Source organism: Stereum hirsutum (assembly GCF_000264905.1).
Source record: "Stereum hirsutum FP-91666 SS1 unplaced genomic scaffold STEHIscaffold_15, whole genome shotgun sequence".
Taxonomy (NCBI): Eukaryota; Fungi; Basidiomycota; class Agaricomycetes; order Russulales; family Stereaceae; genus Stereum; species Stereum hirsutum.
This window is the reverse complement of record NW_006763145.1, coordinates 1,361,752-1,375,374: the sequence shown is the minus strand read 5'-3', so window position 1 is coordinate 1,375,374 and position 13,623 is coordinate 1,361,752. Positions and strand designations below refer to the sequence as shown.

The 13,623-nt window shown below is 51.4% G+C and overlaps 4 protein-coding genes across 4 annotated transcripts; 2 read left to right on the top strand and 2 right to left on the bottom strand.

The window, feature by feature from the left end:
- Window positions 1-409: 409 nt before the first annotated feature.
- On the bottom strand, window positions 410-4,518 carry STEHIDRAFT_149579 (26S proteasome subunit P45; the record flags this gene model as incomplete). The annotated part of the gene is made up of 12 exons (XM_007308626.1): window positions 410-505; window positions 573-616; window positions 678-1,139; window positions 1,224-1,535; window positions 1,605-2,069; window positions 2,648-2,751; window positions 2,824-3,028; window positions 3,087-3,463; window positions 3,522-3,690; window positions 3,757-4,054; window positions 4,109-4,190; window positions 4,501-4,518. 12 exons carry the CDS (start codon window positions 4,516-4,518, stop codon window positions 447-449), a joined length of 2,595 nt encoding a protein of 864 aa, XP_007308688.1. The 3' UTR covers window positions 410-446.
- A 196-nt stretch (window positions 4,519-4,714) lies between these two features.
- STEHIDRAFT_171443 (V-type ATPase) lies at window positions 4,715-7,324 on the top strand. The gene is made up of 10 exons (XM_007308625.1): window positions 4,715-4,928; window positions 4,995-5,114; window positions 5,167-5,210; window positions 5,272-5,373; window positions 5,426-5,566; window positions 5,629-5,780; window positions 5,833-5,986; window positions 6,044-6,399; window positions 6,460-6,979; window positions 7,055-7,324. The coding sequence occupies exons 1-10, from the start codon at window positions 4,754-4,756 to the stop codon at window positions 7,142-7,144; spliced, it is 1,854 nt and encodes a 617-aa protein (XP_007308687.1). The 5' UTR covers window positions 4,715-4,753; the 3' UTR covers window positions 7,145-7,324.
- Window positions 7,325-9,028: 1,704 nt separating this feature from the next.
- Window positions 9,029-10,617, top strand: STEHIDRAFT_161113 (uncharacterized protein; the record flags this gene model as incomplete). The annotated part of the gene is made up of 6 exons (XM_007308624.1): window positions 9,029-9,351; window positions 9,410-9,649; window positions 9,704-9,958; window positions 10,017-10,247; window positions 10,319-10,492; window positions 10,554-10,617. The coding sequence occupies 6 exons, from the start codon at window positions 9,029-9,031 to the stop codon at window positions 10,615-10,617; spliced, it is 1,287 nt and encodes a 428-aa protein (XP_007308686.1).
- A 272-nt stretch (window positions 10,618-10,889) lies between these two features.
- STEHIDRAFT_149577 (uncharacterized protein) lies at window positions 10,890-13,292 on the bottom strand. The gene is made up of 2 exons (XM_007308623.1): window positions 13,216-13,292; window positions 10,890-13,154 (listed from the first exon to the last, which is right to left on the bottom strand). The coding sequence occupies exons 1-2, from the start codon at window positions 13,272-13,274 to the stop codon at window positions 11,354-11,356; spliced, it is 1,860 nt and encodes a 619-aa protein (XP_007308685.1). The 5' UTR covers window positions 13,275-13,292; the 3' UTR covers window positions 10,890-11,353.
- Window positions 13,293-13,623: the final 331 nt, after the last annotated feature.

Here is a 13,623-nt window from a genome sequence, read left to right as displayed (position 1 = left end):
AGGCCATAGAGGAGGTCATGAAACGAGAACGGCAAACATTGGGGTCTGTTCGCCAGATAGCCCACGCCACATAGTCAACGGGCAACCGTAAGATCGTGCTCGTAGTTGAGATGGTATGTAGTCCCCGCCTGGTGAGAATAGACGACATGTTCATGAAACAAGGGCCTGAGGCGGAGGCGATGGAGGCAACCAGGTCCAAACTGTTTACCATGAGTCTGAAGCGTCAATCCTGGGGGACTTCCTGCTCGGGATTCGAGGTCTGATCAGACCCAGAATATTGTTGACCGGCGATAGCATGCGATGGAGAGCCCAAGGTACGCGCATTGGCGCTGGCTGTAAACTGTATGGCGAACTACCAAGGCTATCCACGTGGAGCTAGTAACAGCACTATGCACCTGCGGTTTTTGCTCGACGAAACTCCTGCGAGGATTACGCATGATATAAATTTATATTTCCATAGATGGTGCTGTGTCCAGACACCGAAGTTTAAGGATCACATCGCTACCTGAAGATCATTACAGGATGTCAGTAAAGATGCTCGGTTAAAACTGAAAGCGGAGAATGGCACTCACCCCATCCATGCATAGAATACAAGTCCAATGATCCTCCGAAATACCTACCGTCGTAGACCGATCAAGTTAGGCTAGGCGCAAGGGAAGGAGCAGAGATCCACAAACCTAGCGTACAACCGACTCATCGGCAACCCAAACCCAAGCCCCGCAATGGTTCCCAACCCCGTCTGCACCCCCTGCTTCGTCATCTCTCCAAACAAATTGACCTCTCCCGGTCCTCCACTCCCTGGGCCACCCACAGCCGCGCTCCCACCGACATGTTGTGCTGCATACGGCCCGCCTTCCAAATCCTCATCGTGAGCCGCACCTTCCGAGCTTGCCGTCGTGAATGAGTAGCTGAATATGCGTGGGAGATGGGATGGGTGGACGCCACCGCCTTGGTCCCGGACACGGAGGGAGAGGAAGGAGGGGACAGAGGGTGGGAGATGTGGTGGTGGAGGAGAGATCGTTATGTGGACTGGAGGGAGGGAAGATTGGCTCTTAGACTTGATGTGGTGTTCGACGGTGGCACGGAAGGCGTTTTTGAGGATCTCGGTGAGGATGTATTCGAGATGGACGGGGACGTAGCTGTGGGCCACAGTAGTACAATATTGCATGAGCTAGTGCCACACAACACGACCAACAGAGGACGCTCAGAAGAAAATCACTCACGCAAAGGTGGCATCAGTATGCCCGTCAATGACAAGAGAGGGACTGGCACCAAGCGTTGCCTCGCTTAACTCGCTCACAAACGAGCCCACCATACGTATCATCTCGACGGGCGAGCACTTCATATTCACAATCCCAATATGGTTCCTATAATGCTCCGCGAACTCGCTGTCTCCTTGTGATTGAGCCTTGAGCGCATGCGTTAGGGCAATGTGCTGCTCTGCTATAAGTCGAACGGCGACACGGTTCCGTATAGCAGCGTCGAGGAAACTGGAAATACGCTCCGGTGACATGTACCTCTGACTTTCCTGAAAGCTTCATAGTCGTGTAACATATATCAGAACACCGCGTACATCATGAATCAGGTAAAGAGAATAAACGTACCCTTTGGCAATTGTCGGAATATCATTGGCGTGATTCCTCACAAGCCCCTCTAACATACCCGCGAACCTCTCATTCTCCTCCAACATCCTCGCCTTTCGAACGTCCTCAATCTCAATCTCACCCTTCTCTTCCGCATCCTTGTCCTCACCTTGGTCACCGAACCTAGCGACGCCCTCAAAACTCTTCCTGAAACCCTCCATAATCCTCGCCACATACGGATTCGTACCCACAATGAACGGCAGCCCCTCCAACGACCTAATTCGTGTCGCCAACCTTCTCGGAATCTCACTCTGTGCATACGACGCAGATTTGAGCACAGAGTCTTCAGTGAGCGGATCGCCCAAGGAGAGAAGGGTGCCGAGGGTCAGAGGGCGGGGTGGTTGTTGGGCATAGATCGCAAGGAGAGAGGCGAGCTCAGGTGATGCGGGTTCGGGGGTGCGTTTATGGATGAATCCATGGCGAGCTCTAACATGTCTCTGCGTTGATTGTGATAGCTTACGAGGAAGAGAGATGGGGCATTGTCGACGGTGGGCGGAGAGCATGTCGACGACTTGTCGCAGGACGGTTCATCCCCTTCCTTGCTCCGGCGCCACACGCCACGCCACAACGTGGTTTCATCCTCCGAGTCACTTCCAAGGTCCAACGCGAGAAATTCAAGACGAGACAAGAAACCATAGACTTCTCCAAATACCTCAGAATCACTTGAGCGCCACCGAGCTTACAGATATTCCTGTTGGAACAGCGTGGCAACTAATGTCCTCCGCACAGTCTTGTAACATGTCGCCACTACAACCCGCCGGACACTAGCCCCCCAAGTGGCTCACCAAGCCTCGACCATGGAGGATTCACAGGAGCCATAGCATTCATATGCGTGTCGCAGGTGCTCACAGTCACACGAAGAGTCCGTGAAGCGGTATCAAAATAAATGAACAACATGCAAATACTACAAATCGATGGTCTAATTATACACTTGGTAAAGGGGTCTGTAAACAGGCAAAGTCAGCTTCAACAATCTACACCACAGAAATGACCGATGAACTTACGTGGAGGAGAACTTCGTCCCTTGCCTGACGACCTTCTCGACGGCATCCAAGAAGTCACGCTCCGTCGCCACCTTTCTCCGTGCCCGAATGGCGAACATACCAGCCTGGATAGAGTCAAGGAGCGCGTGGTCAGAGACTACTTCGAAGAATATGGGAATGGGAGAGTATTAACATACCTCAGTCGCTACTGACCGCAACTCAGCACCAGTCGTATTAGGGCACAGGCGGGCAATGAGATCGAAACGGATGTCCCGCTCGACGCTCATGCTGCGGGCGTGAATACGGAGAATATGTGCGCGACCCTCGTTATCCGGTAGTGAGAACTCGACTCGGCGGTCAAGACGTCCAGGACGGAGGAGCGCAGGATCAAGAGTATCCGGCCTGGGGAATGGAAAATGTCAGTTTCTGGCGTCACAACCTAAGCAGAAGACCGACGGACCTGTTGGTGGCCATCAATACTTTGATATTTCCTCGTGGATCGAAACCGTCCAACTGATTAATCAGCTCCAACATCGTTCTCTGCACTTCATTATCACCTCCAGCCCCATCATCGAACCGCGCTCCACCAATGGCATCCACCTCATCGAAGAAAATGATACACGCTTTCTTACTCCTCGCCATCTCGAATAGCTCTCGGACCATACGCGCACCCTCACCGACATACTTCTGGACAAGCTCGGAACCAATGACACGGATGAAGGTAGCATCTGTTCGGTTGGCTACAGCGCGGGCGCAGAGGGTTTTGCCGGTACCTGGGGGGCCGAAAAGGAGAACACCCTTAGGAGGGTCGATACCGAGGTTGACGAAACGTTCTGGCTATAATTTAATGGAAGTCAATGACAAAACACCTGTCTGAAACTGAGGGGGAACATACTGAGAGTAATGGTGTTTCGACGACTTCCCGCAACTTCTCGATCTGCTCCTTGCATCCACCGACGTCGGAGTAAGTCACGTCTGGTTTCTCCTCGACTTGCATGAGCGTAACAGACGCGTCAATCTTCGGAGGCAGAGGAATCTGAATCTGATACTTGTTCCGGTCGACACTGATCACGGCGACGCCACACAGTCAGCAACGCCACACCACAAATAACTTGCAAAAGCAAACTCACCCAACACGCATACCCTCTTCAATATCTGTCGGTGCCACTCGCTCTCCGAGGCCCACAACGAACTTCGCAATCTGTTTGATATTGATAACATATTTCGTCTGCTCGTCCGCACCCTTCTGTCCCTGCACAGCTCCGAGAGGGTTGACCGAACGAGCAACCTCAGCTACAGTTTCATCGACGGGAATGATCTTGGTACAGCGAGCGACTTGTAGGGGGTGTTCCTCGCTCATACGTTGACGGTCGACGGGAAGATCCCAGAGGTTAGGTGAAGCGAGACCGGTGTCGGATTCCTTAACACCTGTGTGCAGGTATTAGTGCAATGAACAGAGACATAAGTGGAGAAGGTAAGAACCAAGTTTCTCGTTGATACGCTTCTGCACATCTTTGATATCTGACTCGAGCTTCTTCAGTTGTGAAGCGTATGGACCTTGACCCTAGGGATAGTGTAAGCACTGAAGTCGGAGTAATGGTACGGAGTCGGCGTACATATGTCTTCAGGATTTGAATGTCACTGTCATCCAGAGCTATATGACAACATAAGAACAGCGTAGCATAGTTATAAGTAAACCGTTACGCACGAACGATCTTGTCTTCCTCCTTCTCGTCTGCTTTCTTCTCGTCTATCCACCGCAACGTAGGTTAGCCCAAGTCTCCACACTTCGCGAACGTTCACGCCACATACATTTCTCCCAATCGCTATAGTCAAAGTCAGCATAATAAAAGGTCCTCGAGCAGCGAACAAACGTACGCTTTTGGAGGCATTATTTCTCAGTGGTAAGCTGTGTGTGAGTAAGGTGTGTGGAGGAGAGCGAGAAGGATGCGAGTCGCGACAAGGACGCGTCACCTTCAATTGCGCGTCTCACCAACCATGTCAAGATTCCCACTCCGGTGGCCTGGCTGACGTACTGTCCGCATTCGGATCCCTGCCTCGTCCTTCATTACCTCGACCTATCCACACCGCTTTTCCTCTAAATACCACAAAAACAGACGACGGACGATGGCCGGTGCTCTACCAAATGCGAAGAGGAACTTGCCAAAGATTGCTGATGAGGACCGCGAGAGCAGGTTCGGTCAGGTCTTTGGTGTATCGGGTCCTGTCGTGATTGCAGAGAACATGACCGGTTCGGCCATGTACGAGCTTGTCCGGGTGGGACACGACGAGCTTGTGGGTGGTGAGTGCACAAATAGAGCTCTCACTGCGTAAAATCGGTTGGCTTACGCGTTACCCCTGTGGACAGAGGTCATTCGAATCGATGCGGACAAGGCGACTATCCAGGTATACGAGGAGACTTCGGGCGTTACTGTAGGCGACCCTGTCTTGAGGACAGGAAAGCCTCTCAGTGTTGAGCTCGGTCCTGGTGAGTAAAGGTAACTCTGTACCATAATTATTGAGGCTGAACCTCCGACCAGGTTTGATGGGCAACATTGTCGATGGTATTCAAAGACCGCTTCGTGTATGTGGAGCGTATATTGTAGACAAGTGGTTATTCTTACACTTATCTGTGGACTTGACAGGGTATCCAAGAACTTTCCAAGTCTATCTACATTCCCCGCGGTATCAACACCGAAGCTCTTGACCGCTCCCTCGAGTGGGATTTCACCCCTACCGACGTGAAGGTGCGCTACTTCTCCTCCATCCCCCCACTTACTGTTACTTACATATTTAAAGATCGGAGACCACCTCTCTGGTGGAGATATCTTCGGTCGCGTATATGAGAACTCCCTTGTCGATGCTCACAAGATCATGATGTCACCACGCGCCATGGGCACCATTACACATATCGCAGAGAAGGGCAGCTACCACGTCGATGTAGGCACCTTTTCCCCACACGAAGTGTATGGAATCCTACTTATGGATCATGGTACTTGTAGGATATCGTTTTGGAAACCGAGTTTGAAGGCAAGACGACGAAACACACCATGATGCAGCTTTGGCCTGTCCGTGCACCTCGTCCTGTGGCCGAAAAGCACACAGCAGATCACCCCCTGACCACCGGCCAACGTATTCTCGATGCTCTCTTCCCGTGAGCTCATCGTACACTTCTACCACTTATACGAGTCTTACACGCTCGCCAGATGTGTCCAAGGTGGAACGACTGCTATTCCTGGCGCTTTCGGTTGTGGAAAGACCGTCATCTCGCAAGCTCTTTCGAAGTTCTCAAACAGCGACATCATTATCTACGTCGGATGTGGTGAGCGAGGAAACGAGATGGCTGAAGTCTTGATGGAGGTAACGTCCTTTGTCCTCCTACCCCCTGGGCCACACTCACCAACAACACTTTGATAGTTCCCCGAACTCACCATGGAAGTCGGCGACCGTCAAGAGCCAATCATGAAACGCACCACCCTCGTCGCCAACACCTCCAACATGCCCGTCGCCGCTCGTGAAGCCTCCATCTACACCGGTATCACCCTCGCCGAATACTTCCGTGACCAAGGCTCCAACGTCTCCATGATGGCCGACTCGACCTCCCGTTGGGCTGAGGCTCTTCGTGAAATTTCCGGTCGCCTGGCTGAGATGCCTGCTGATTCCGGTTACCCCGCCTACTTGGGTACGAAGCTCGCCAGTTTCTACGAGCGTGCGGGTAAGGTCACCGCTCTGGGTAATCCCGTTCGTCAGGGTACCGTCTCCATCGTCGGCGCGTGCGTACAGTTGACCTTGGTCTCATTCACACATATCACTAATTGAAAAGCAATATATAGCGTGTCGCCTCCAGGTGGTGACTTCTCCGACCCTGTCACGTCCTCCACGCTCGGTATCGTGCAAGTCTTCTGGGGTCTCGACAAGAAGCTCGCCCAACGGAAACATTTCCCCTCCGTCAACTGGAACGTCTCCTACTCCAAGTACACCAAAGTCCTTGAACCGTACTACGAGGCCACCGAACCCGGCTTCGTCGACCTGCGCACGAAGACGAAGGAGATCCTGCAAAAGGAGGACGATCTTGCCGAAATCGTGCAGCTGGTCGGGAAGAGCGCGTTGGGCGAGAACGACAAGATCACGCTGGAGGTGGCGAGGATGCTGAAGGACGACTTTTTGCAGCAGAACGGGATGAGCGAGTATGATCGTTACTGTCCGTTCTACAAGACGAGCGCGATGTTGAGGAACTTCGTCGGGTTCCATGAGGCGGCACAGAAGGCGGTGTCCCAGGGGGATATAACGTTTGCGAAGATTAAGGAGTCGGCGAGCGATGTGATGTTCAAGTTGTCGCAGATGAAGTTTGAGGTGCGTCTCGTTTTTACCTTTTTTTCATCCGAATGTTGTCATTGTGGTGTCTTGTGCTGATGCAGTGTCGTGCAGTCCCCATCACAAGGCCAAGAGTCTATAAAGAAGAACCTCGATGCGCTCCATGCCGAGATCCAGGACAAGTTCAGACAACTCGCTGAGTAGAACCTGAGCGATGCTCTGGATGGGTTTTAAACTCGCGGAGGACGGATCCAGGAGGAAGGATGAGAGAAGTATTTTCACGCTTTTTACCCGTGGCCTGTCGTGCATCATGTAGCTTAGCGGCCCCGGCTAATGTCGTTCACGAGGATTTGGACTATCGTATCATGAAGATTACTGTTCCTTGCATCTTCTCGTGTGGGTTTCGTGGAATGGCCCGATCGGGCACTGTTGAAGAATGGCCGTTGTAAACGTGTAACGTCGAAAGTGAGGACCAAGGTCTGGATACCATTCGGTGTTTGTCGTCACAATTGGTGGTGGTTGATCGGTAAAGTTTCCTTCTTTGTATTCCTTTGCACTCGCACTCAACTGACTCGCTGTTTCCTGTCGTATCTTTCTCTCCGGTGAACTAGCACCTAATTCGTGTTCTATTTTCGCTCTTCTCGAGAATTTACCATCGACTTCAGATATCGAAAGGAGCACTGCTCTGCCTCGACGACTTGCTATGGGGCCATTTTTTGAAGCCTCAAAAACGGGCTCGTAAGCAATCCTCATCCGCTCGCATCATAAACACAAAACGCGGATCGTTTCAAGCCACTGCGACAGATTACGCAGTCATGGGTATCAATAACTTAGGATCGCCCTCATCCTTCCTGTACCAGTACGCCACCCTCCGCTGTTGCTGTCAAGGTCTAAATATTCCAAGATGCCGCATGCCTCTGCTAGAAATCAATGCGATGTTCTACCTTGATTCGGCCTGATCCTCGACTTGTTGAGGTCCGAAATAGAACCATCATCCAAGGCTCACCGAACTGTATCGAATTGTACGGACGATGCCTGCGACAGTCTATCTTGAACCCATTCTTTATGTCACTTCATACTCTTCGCGGTCAGGTACGCGCATTTCACGTTGTCTTTCATGTAGCCCGAACGAAAGATTGTCGACCGCGTAACTGGTGATTGGTCTCCCTGTTTCGGATGCCTGTTCGTCACCAATCACTTCGTTGCTTCTAAACTTTATTGAAAATCTTCCAACGGTCGAGTGATGCAGTTTCGGGATTCAGCCTCACATCACGGGACAAGAGAATGCCTTCGTAGGCTCCTGGTATCGTCATTTTTCTCTATTTGGATCGGCTTATATCGGCTGACGCTGACATCCCAATTCCAGGAGGAGGGTTTTCATGGATGGTTGCTCTCCGGGTCCAACGTTTGATATCGCTTCGCCTCGAATGACAGATGCACAAAAACTAGGAGAACGGACAAACGGGTATGTCGCCATGAATCCCGAGAGGCCAAAAGTTAGACGGCTATATTGACTAGTGCGCGGGTCTTCTTCTTTCCTTTTGCATCATCATCAATCAGTTCATTCTTACGGATATCTAGGGTCTCTAATAAATCATAACTGGTGAAGTACGCGACGGCATTAGCTCTCGTTACAAGGCACAACACACATGTCCAGTCCACCCGAAATACATGTCCAGTCCGTTGTTTCGCTTGTATCACCATCACGCTCGGGTGTGGCGGCAGATACCCGCATCTCGGCACGAGTGGTGCAGGATCAAGGATACAGAACCGAGAAAAGACGAAACGAATGGCACGACCTTTTTTCAGTCTACTAGCGAATTAGCGGTTGGTTCGTCCGATATAAAAGGTCGTGCAACACGCCCTTGAATCCCCAGCACCTGCTCATTCGATTTTCTTCTGGTACTGGATAGTGAGCCCTCCCTTCTACCAGACTCATCTTTTCGACGATCATGCTCATCCATTGCGTTCTCTAGCCATTAATATTTGTTCATTCACGATACACTCTCCTTTCGCTCTTCAACTTCAATACTCTAGTCTATCTTCAACACCTTCCTCCACGTCCTTCGCCAATCCTCCATAGACATCATGCACGGCTCTGCTGCACTTCTCCTCCTTCTCGTTGCCTCCAGCACCTCTGCCGCCCCGATCAATGGCTCAAAATCTAAGCCTGCGACGAAGCCAAGCACTGGTGGCTCCGAGTCCAGCAGCTCCGGTAGCAGCGCTTTAAATAAGGTTGGATCAGTCATCGGTCATATTGGCCAAATTGGCAACATAGCTTGCGACCTCGGAATCCTATGTGGCTCAGGCTCTTCCCCTGCTCCCGTTACCGTAACTGCCTCCTCTGCAGCCGCCTCTGCTACCACCGCTACCGACGCGTCCTCGAACTCTACTACGGACACTGCGACCGCGTGGGTTAATTCTCTATCTTTGACAGCATCGGCCCCCATTGATTGCTCATACGAATAGTCAACGCCGTGAACAAGGACTCAACCACAACGACGCCCGTGCTGCGACCAAACCGAAGACCAGTTCCAGTGGTGGAGGTAGCTCTGCGAGTCAAGCGTTTAAGAATGCTGGTAATATCGCTGGAATCTTCGGCTCCGGCGCTGGCATCATCAACGGATTCGAGAACCTCTTCGGCGGATCAGACTCTGCGACAGAGACCGTATCTGCTGCTCCAGCCGCTACCAGCTCTGCTACAACTGCGTATGTAGTATTTCTCTGTTTCAGATATCATCTCATGATTGCTCATTTAAACAGTCAACGTCGAGAACGACCACTCAACTATCACAACGCTCGTGCTGTTACTAAGCCCAAGACAAGTACTCCCAAGACCGGTTCCAGTAGTGGAGGGAGCTCTTTCAGTGGCCTGCTGGGGAATGTAGGCAATGGTGCTGCAGCCTTGGACTCAGGCATCGGCATTATCAACGGCGTCAAGAGCTTATTTGACCCTCCGGCCCCTGCGACAGTGACGGCTCCTGCTGCTTCAGCTGCAACCAGCTCTGCGACGACCGCGTAAGCAATATCCCTTCCTTTTCACAGTATTACTTTTATTTATTGCTTATCCGGATAGCCAACGTCGCGAACAAGACTTGAACGATTATGAAGCACGTTCCGCCAGCAAGCACCTCGGTACTGCGGCCACTGTTGCTGGAGGCGTAGACACAGGTATCAGCATCGCTAACAGGATCAAGAACTTCTTCGACCCTCCAACTCCGGGGACAGTGACGGCTTCTGCTTCCGCTGCTCCTACCAGCGCCGCGGCCACTAAACGTGATATGGTTGATGCCCTGGCTTATCTGGCGTACGTCGTTCGGGCTTCGTTGCCTTTGTTATTCTCCAAGTACTCATCTCGTCTTTTATTTCGTCCTTTAGGTCCCGGGACTTGGAAGAACGCTCTGCAATCAGCACTCTCCTCAAGGGACTGACGGATGGTGGTGATATTATCCAGGATGGCGAACATATCATCGGTGGGCTTTTCGGTGGAAGCAGCGGTTCTAGCGACACTACGAGCTCCAACCCCACCACGAAGCGCGACGAATCAATCGAGTACGTCGTTTTGCCAGCCACGGGCCAGGTACGAGTGTCGCTGACTGATGAGCTTTTTTAGTGCTAGAGACCTCGAGGAGGCCTTGTTCCGGCTTGCTGCGAGGGCTCTGAACGAGCTCGATTAGGTGGGAGGTGCTGATTGTGATGACTTGACGATTTTGATGTTTTCATTATTATACTACACATAATCCTGCCCTATATGGGTCTTTTGAATATTACTTTGTGACACACTGTCTTCTTACCACCAAGGGGGCAAGTAGTATACGCGTCCTCATGGCAGCAACTTAGCACATGACTCTGCGTGCAAGTTACATTGCGATGGCTCGCGCGCCATCCAAAAAAAACACCTTTCATGTCGGCATCATAAGGTACATCTAACAAACAGAGCGCTAGTCGCTACAGTGTAGGCCCACTCCTTGATCCAACCCCGGTCCTTGATCCACTGCATAACTGCCGCCTACAGCTCCCCCAGCTTGAAGAACACTCTTTAAACTTGTAGATACAGGACACTTAAGGCTATATTGAATACATGAATGAGCATGCATTATTGTTATGAGGGGGAACCGTGCAGTGCGGCGTTGGATCAAGGACCCATATTTTGTGGCGCTCGGGTGCCACACCACCTTTTGGTCTCCCAAGAATGCACACTCACCTTGGGCACCGTGTGTATTTTATTCTGAAATCCTTTATGGATGATATCAACCTCAGGGTTAGCCATTTGAACGAATATGGGAAGGGGAGCGAGAAAACAAATTGATTCAAAGTGGCGGATCAAGGAGTGGGCCTACACTGTATAGCATCGCACACGTCGCTTAAGCCACTAAAATATTTGAAGGATAAAGAAAAGAAGTGCGGGTTTGCCTACGTAAGTCCCTGATCATCCAATTCCTCCCAGTCAGGCTCATCTTCGTCCGACTCGGGGTATGCCCACTCGACGACTTCATCAAGCTCCTGAATTCCAGAATCCGGCACCCTACATCCCTTGAGACGAAGTGTTTTAATGGGTGACCCTAACTCCTTCCGTCTATGTACCATCTTTACCAAGAGGGCGAAACGCGTCATTGTACCCCTTTCAAGGTTGGGAGAGGGCTTCGTCAAGTCCATCAAACGCACTTCTAGGTGCGTCAAGCGAGGAAAGAATTCCACACCAACTTCTGTTCCGTCAACGACTGAGGTTCGTGCAAGCTCCACGAGTCCCTCTTCGTCCTCGAAACGAAAGTATTGTATGTGGTGGTAGCGTGAGTAGAAATCTGACGCCCAGAGCCCGGATGTTGGCCCTTCGTGGGTGACGACAAGGGTTTCGAGTGTATCGGTGAACGGAAGTGTGTGAAGAGCAGCTTTGAGGACACGTAGGTCGGTCGTATCGCAAATTATATTGATGGATAGATATGCTGGAAGGGCGACGTAATAAACAATCTGTTCATCAATCTCTCCCAGTTCTCGTCGTGCGCCTCCGGAACAAAAGGTAATGCCATTGTTGTCCACGTCGAGTTCCAGCTGACGAAAAGGGAGGCGGCGTGTAAAGTGAGAGCACAGGGCGGAAAACAATGGGAGGCAATTGCTGGTTGGTGAAGAGGGAGATACGTCGATGAAGTCTATTTCAGTGGTATCCGCCATGTCGAGCACACGGAAAAACTGCGAAAAGCTCTCGTGGAAGTGATGGATCGTAAGGCTCTGGAGATTGTGCAACTGAATGCGTGACCGGGTCGATGATACGGATGAACCTAGTAGGCCGACAGGGGTTCGGAATACGTTTCGCAATGAGACGGTGCGTAGCCCAGGGTTTGCTTCGAGGCAGTCGAGTAGACCTTCGTATTGAGTAAGCCCACGAAGACTTTGGATGATGTCGAGGCTGACGAGACTCTGGAAGCGGGAGAGTGTGCAGCCCCAGTTGCCCCCGACTCCTGTCAGGTTGATCTGCTGTAGACAAGGCGCATCGTAGTTGAGGAGATTGTCTGGGAAGGAGAAACTAGAGTGATCGTCTCCAGAGCCCGTACTGATTTGTATGGACTTTAAGATGGGGGCAGCTTGTATTAGGGATGATATCACCGCATGTTCGCTGTGCGTCACGTTGCGTAGGCTGAACGTCTTGATGTGGGTAATATGTTGGGAAATTGCGTCCTCAATGATGTCCGCATCATATATCCTTTCTTCGTAGGAGTCGTCCAGATCTTCCCGACCCGCAAAGAAATGATCAATGCGCAAAGGAGTACGTTTTGCTCGTTCGAGCATAAGGGAAGCGCATTCTAACCCGAGGTCGAAGACTGGTTTTTGCCATAAAGATGATTGATTCAGCGCCACGTACCGCCAGTGGCGGCAGACATGTGTAACGCGAATCCATCCGAGACGCGCCGGATGTCCAAGAGGGCAGAGAGTGTGATGCGGTGTACAACGCAGTCCGGGTGGCTCCATCTCTGCGAGGAAGGAAAAGCATAATCCGAGCAACTCCGGAGGAAGAACGGATGTAGGTGTCGCGAGGGCGTTCAGCTTCATCTCAAAGGTGCGCACCACATCTTGAAGTGCAGATATTTCCGTACGAATGCTCCTACGGGCGTGTAGGAGAGCTCTGGGGTCTTGTTGTACGGCGATGTTTGCACGGTCGCAGCGAGCCAGACTAGCCAGCGCTACATTTTGCCAGTACTCTGGATCCCGAAGACCAACACTGCACAAAACGGATGTCAATACACAGAAGCAGCACCTAAAATAAAGACAAAGTTTCGCACACATCCTCTACTTGAGCAAGCACTCCATATAACGCTGAACGCACGGTCTCAATTGACATGGTCTCCGCAGGGGGTTGTTCCGCCGCTGTAACCCCTGGATATAGTGCATTCGAATAAGTTGTCAATATCTCAGGGAAGGCAGAGGGACACAACATGAAGTACTTGATATGAGTGAGCCCATGACCGGAGAGCAAGAAACGAAACAGTTGCGAGAAGATAAGAGGTGAACAGTTTGTGAGGAGGATAGGGCCGCAATCCGGGTAACAGAATAGAATAGAATTTGAAGCGACCTACGAGGACCTACGCAACCTGTCTTCTATCAGATAAGATAAGATCTTCGACAACATATCCTGATACGCTCGGCGGTTGCTCTCGTTCTCGTTCCTCTCCTTCACACCAGCACTTGTT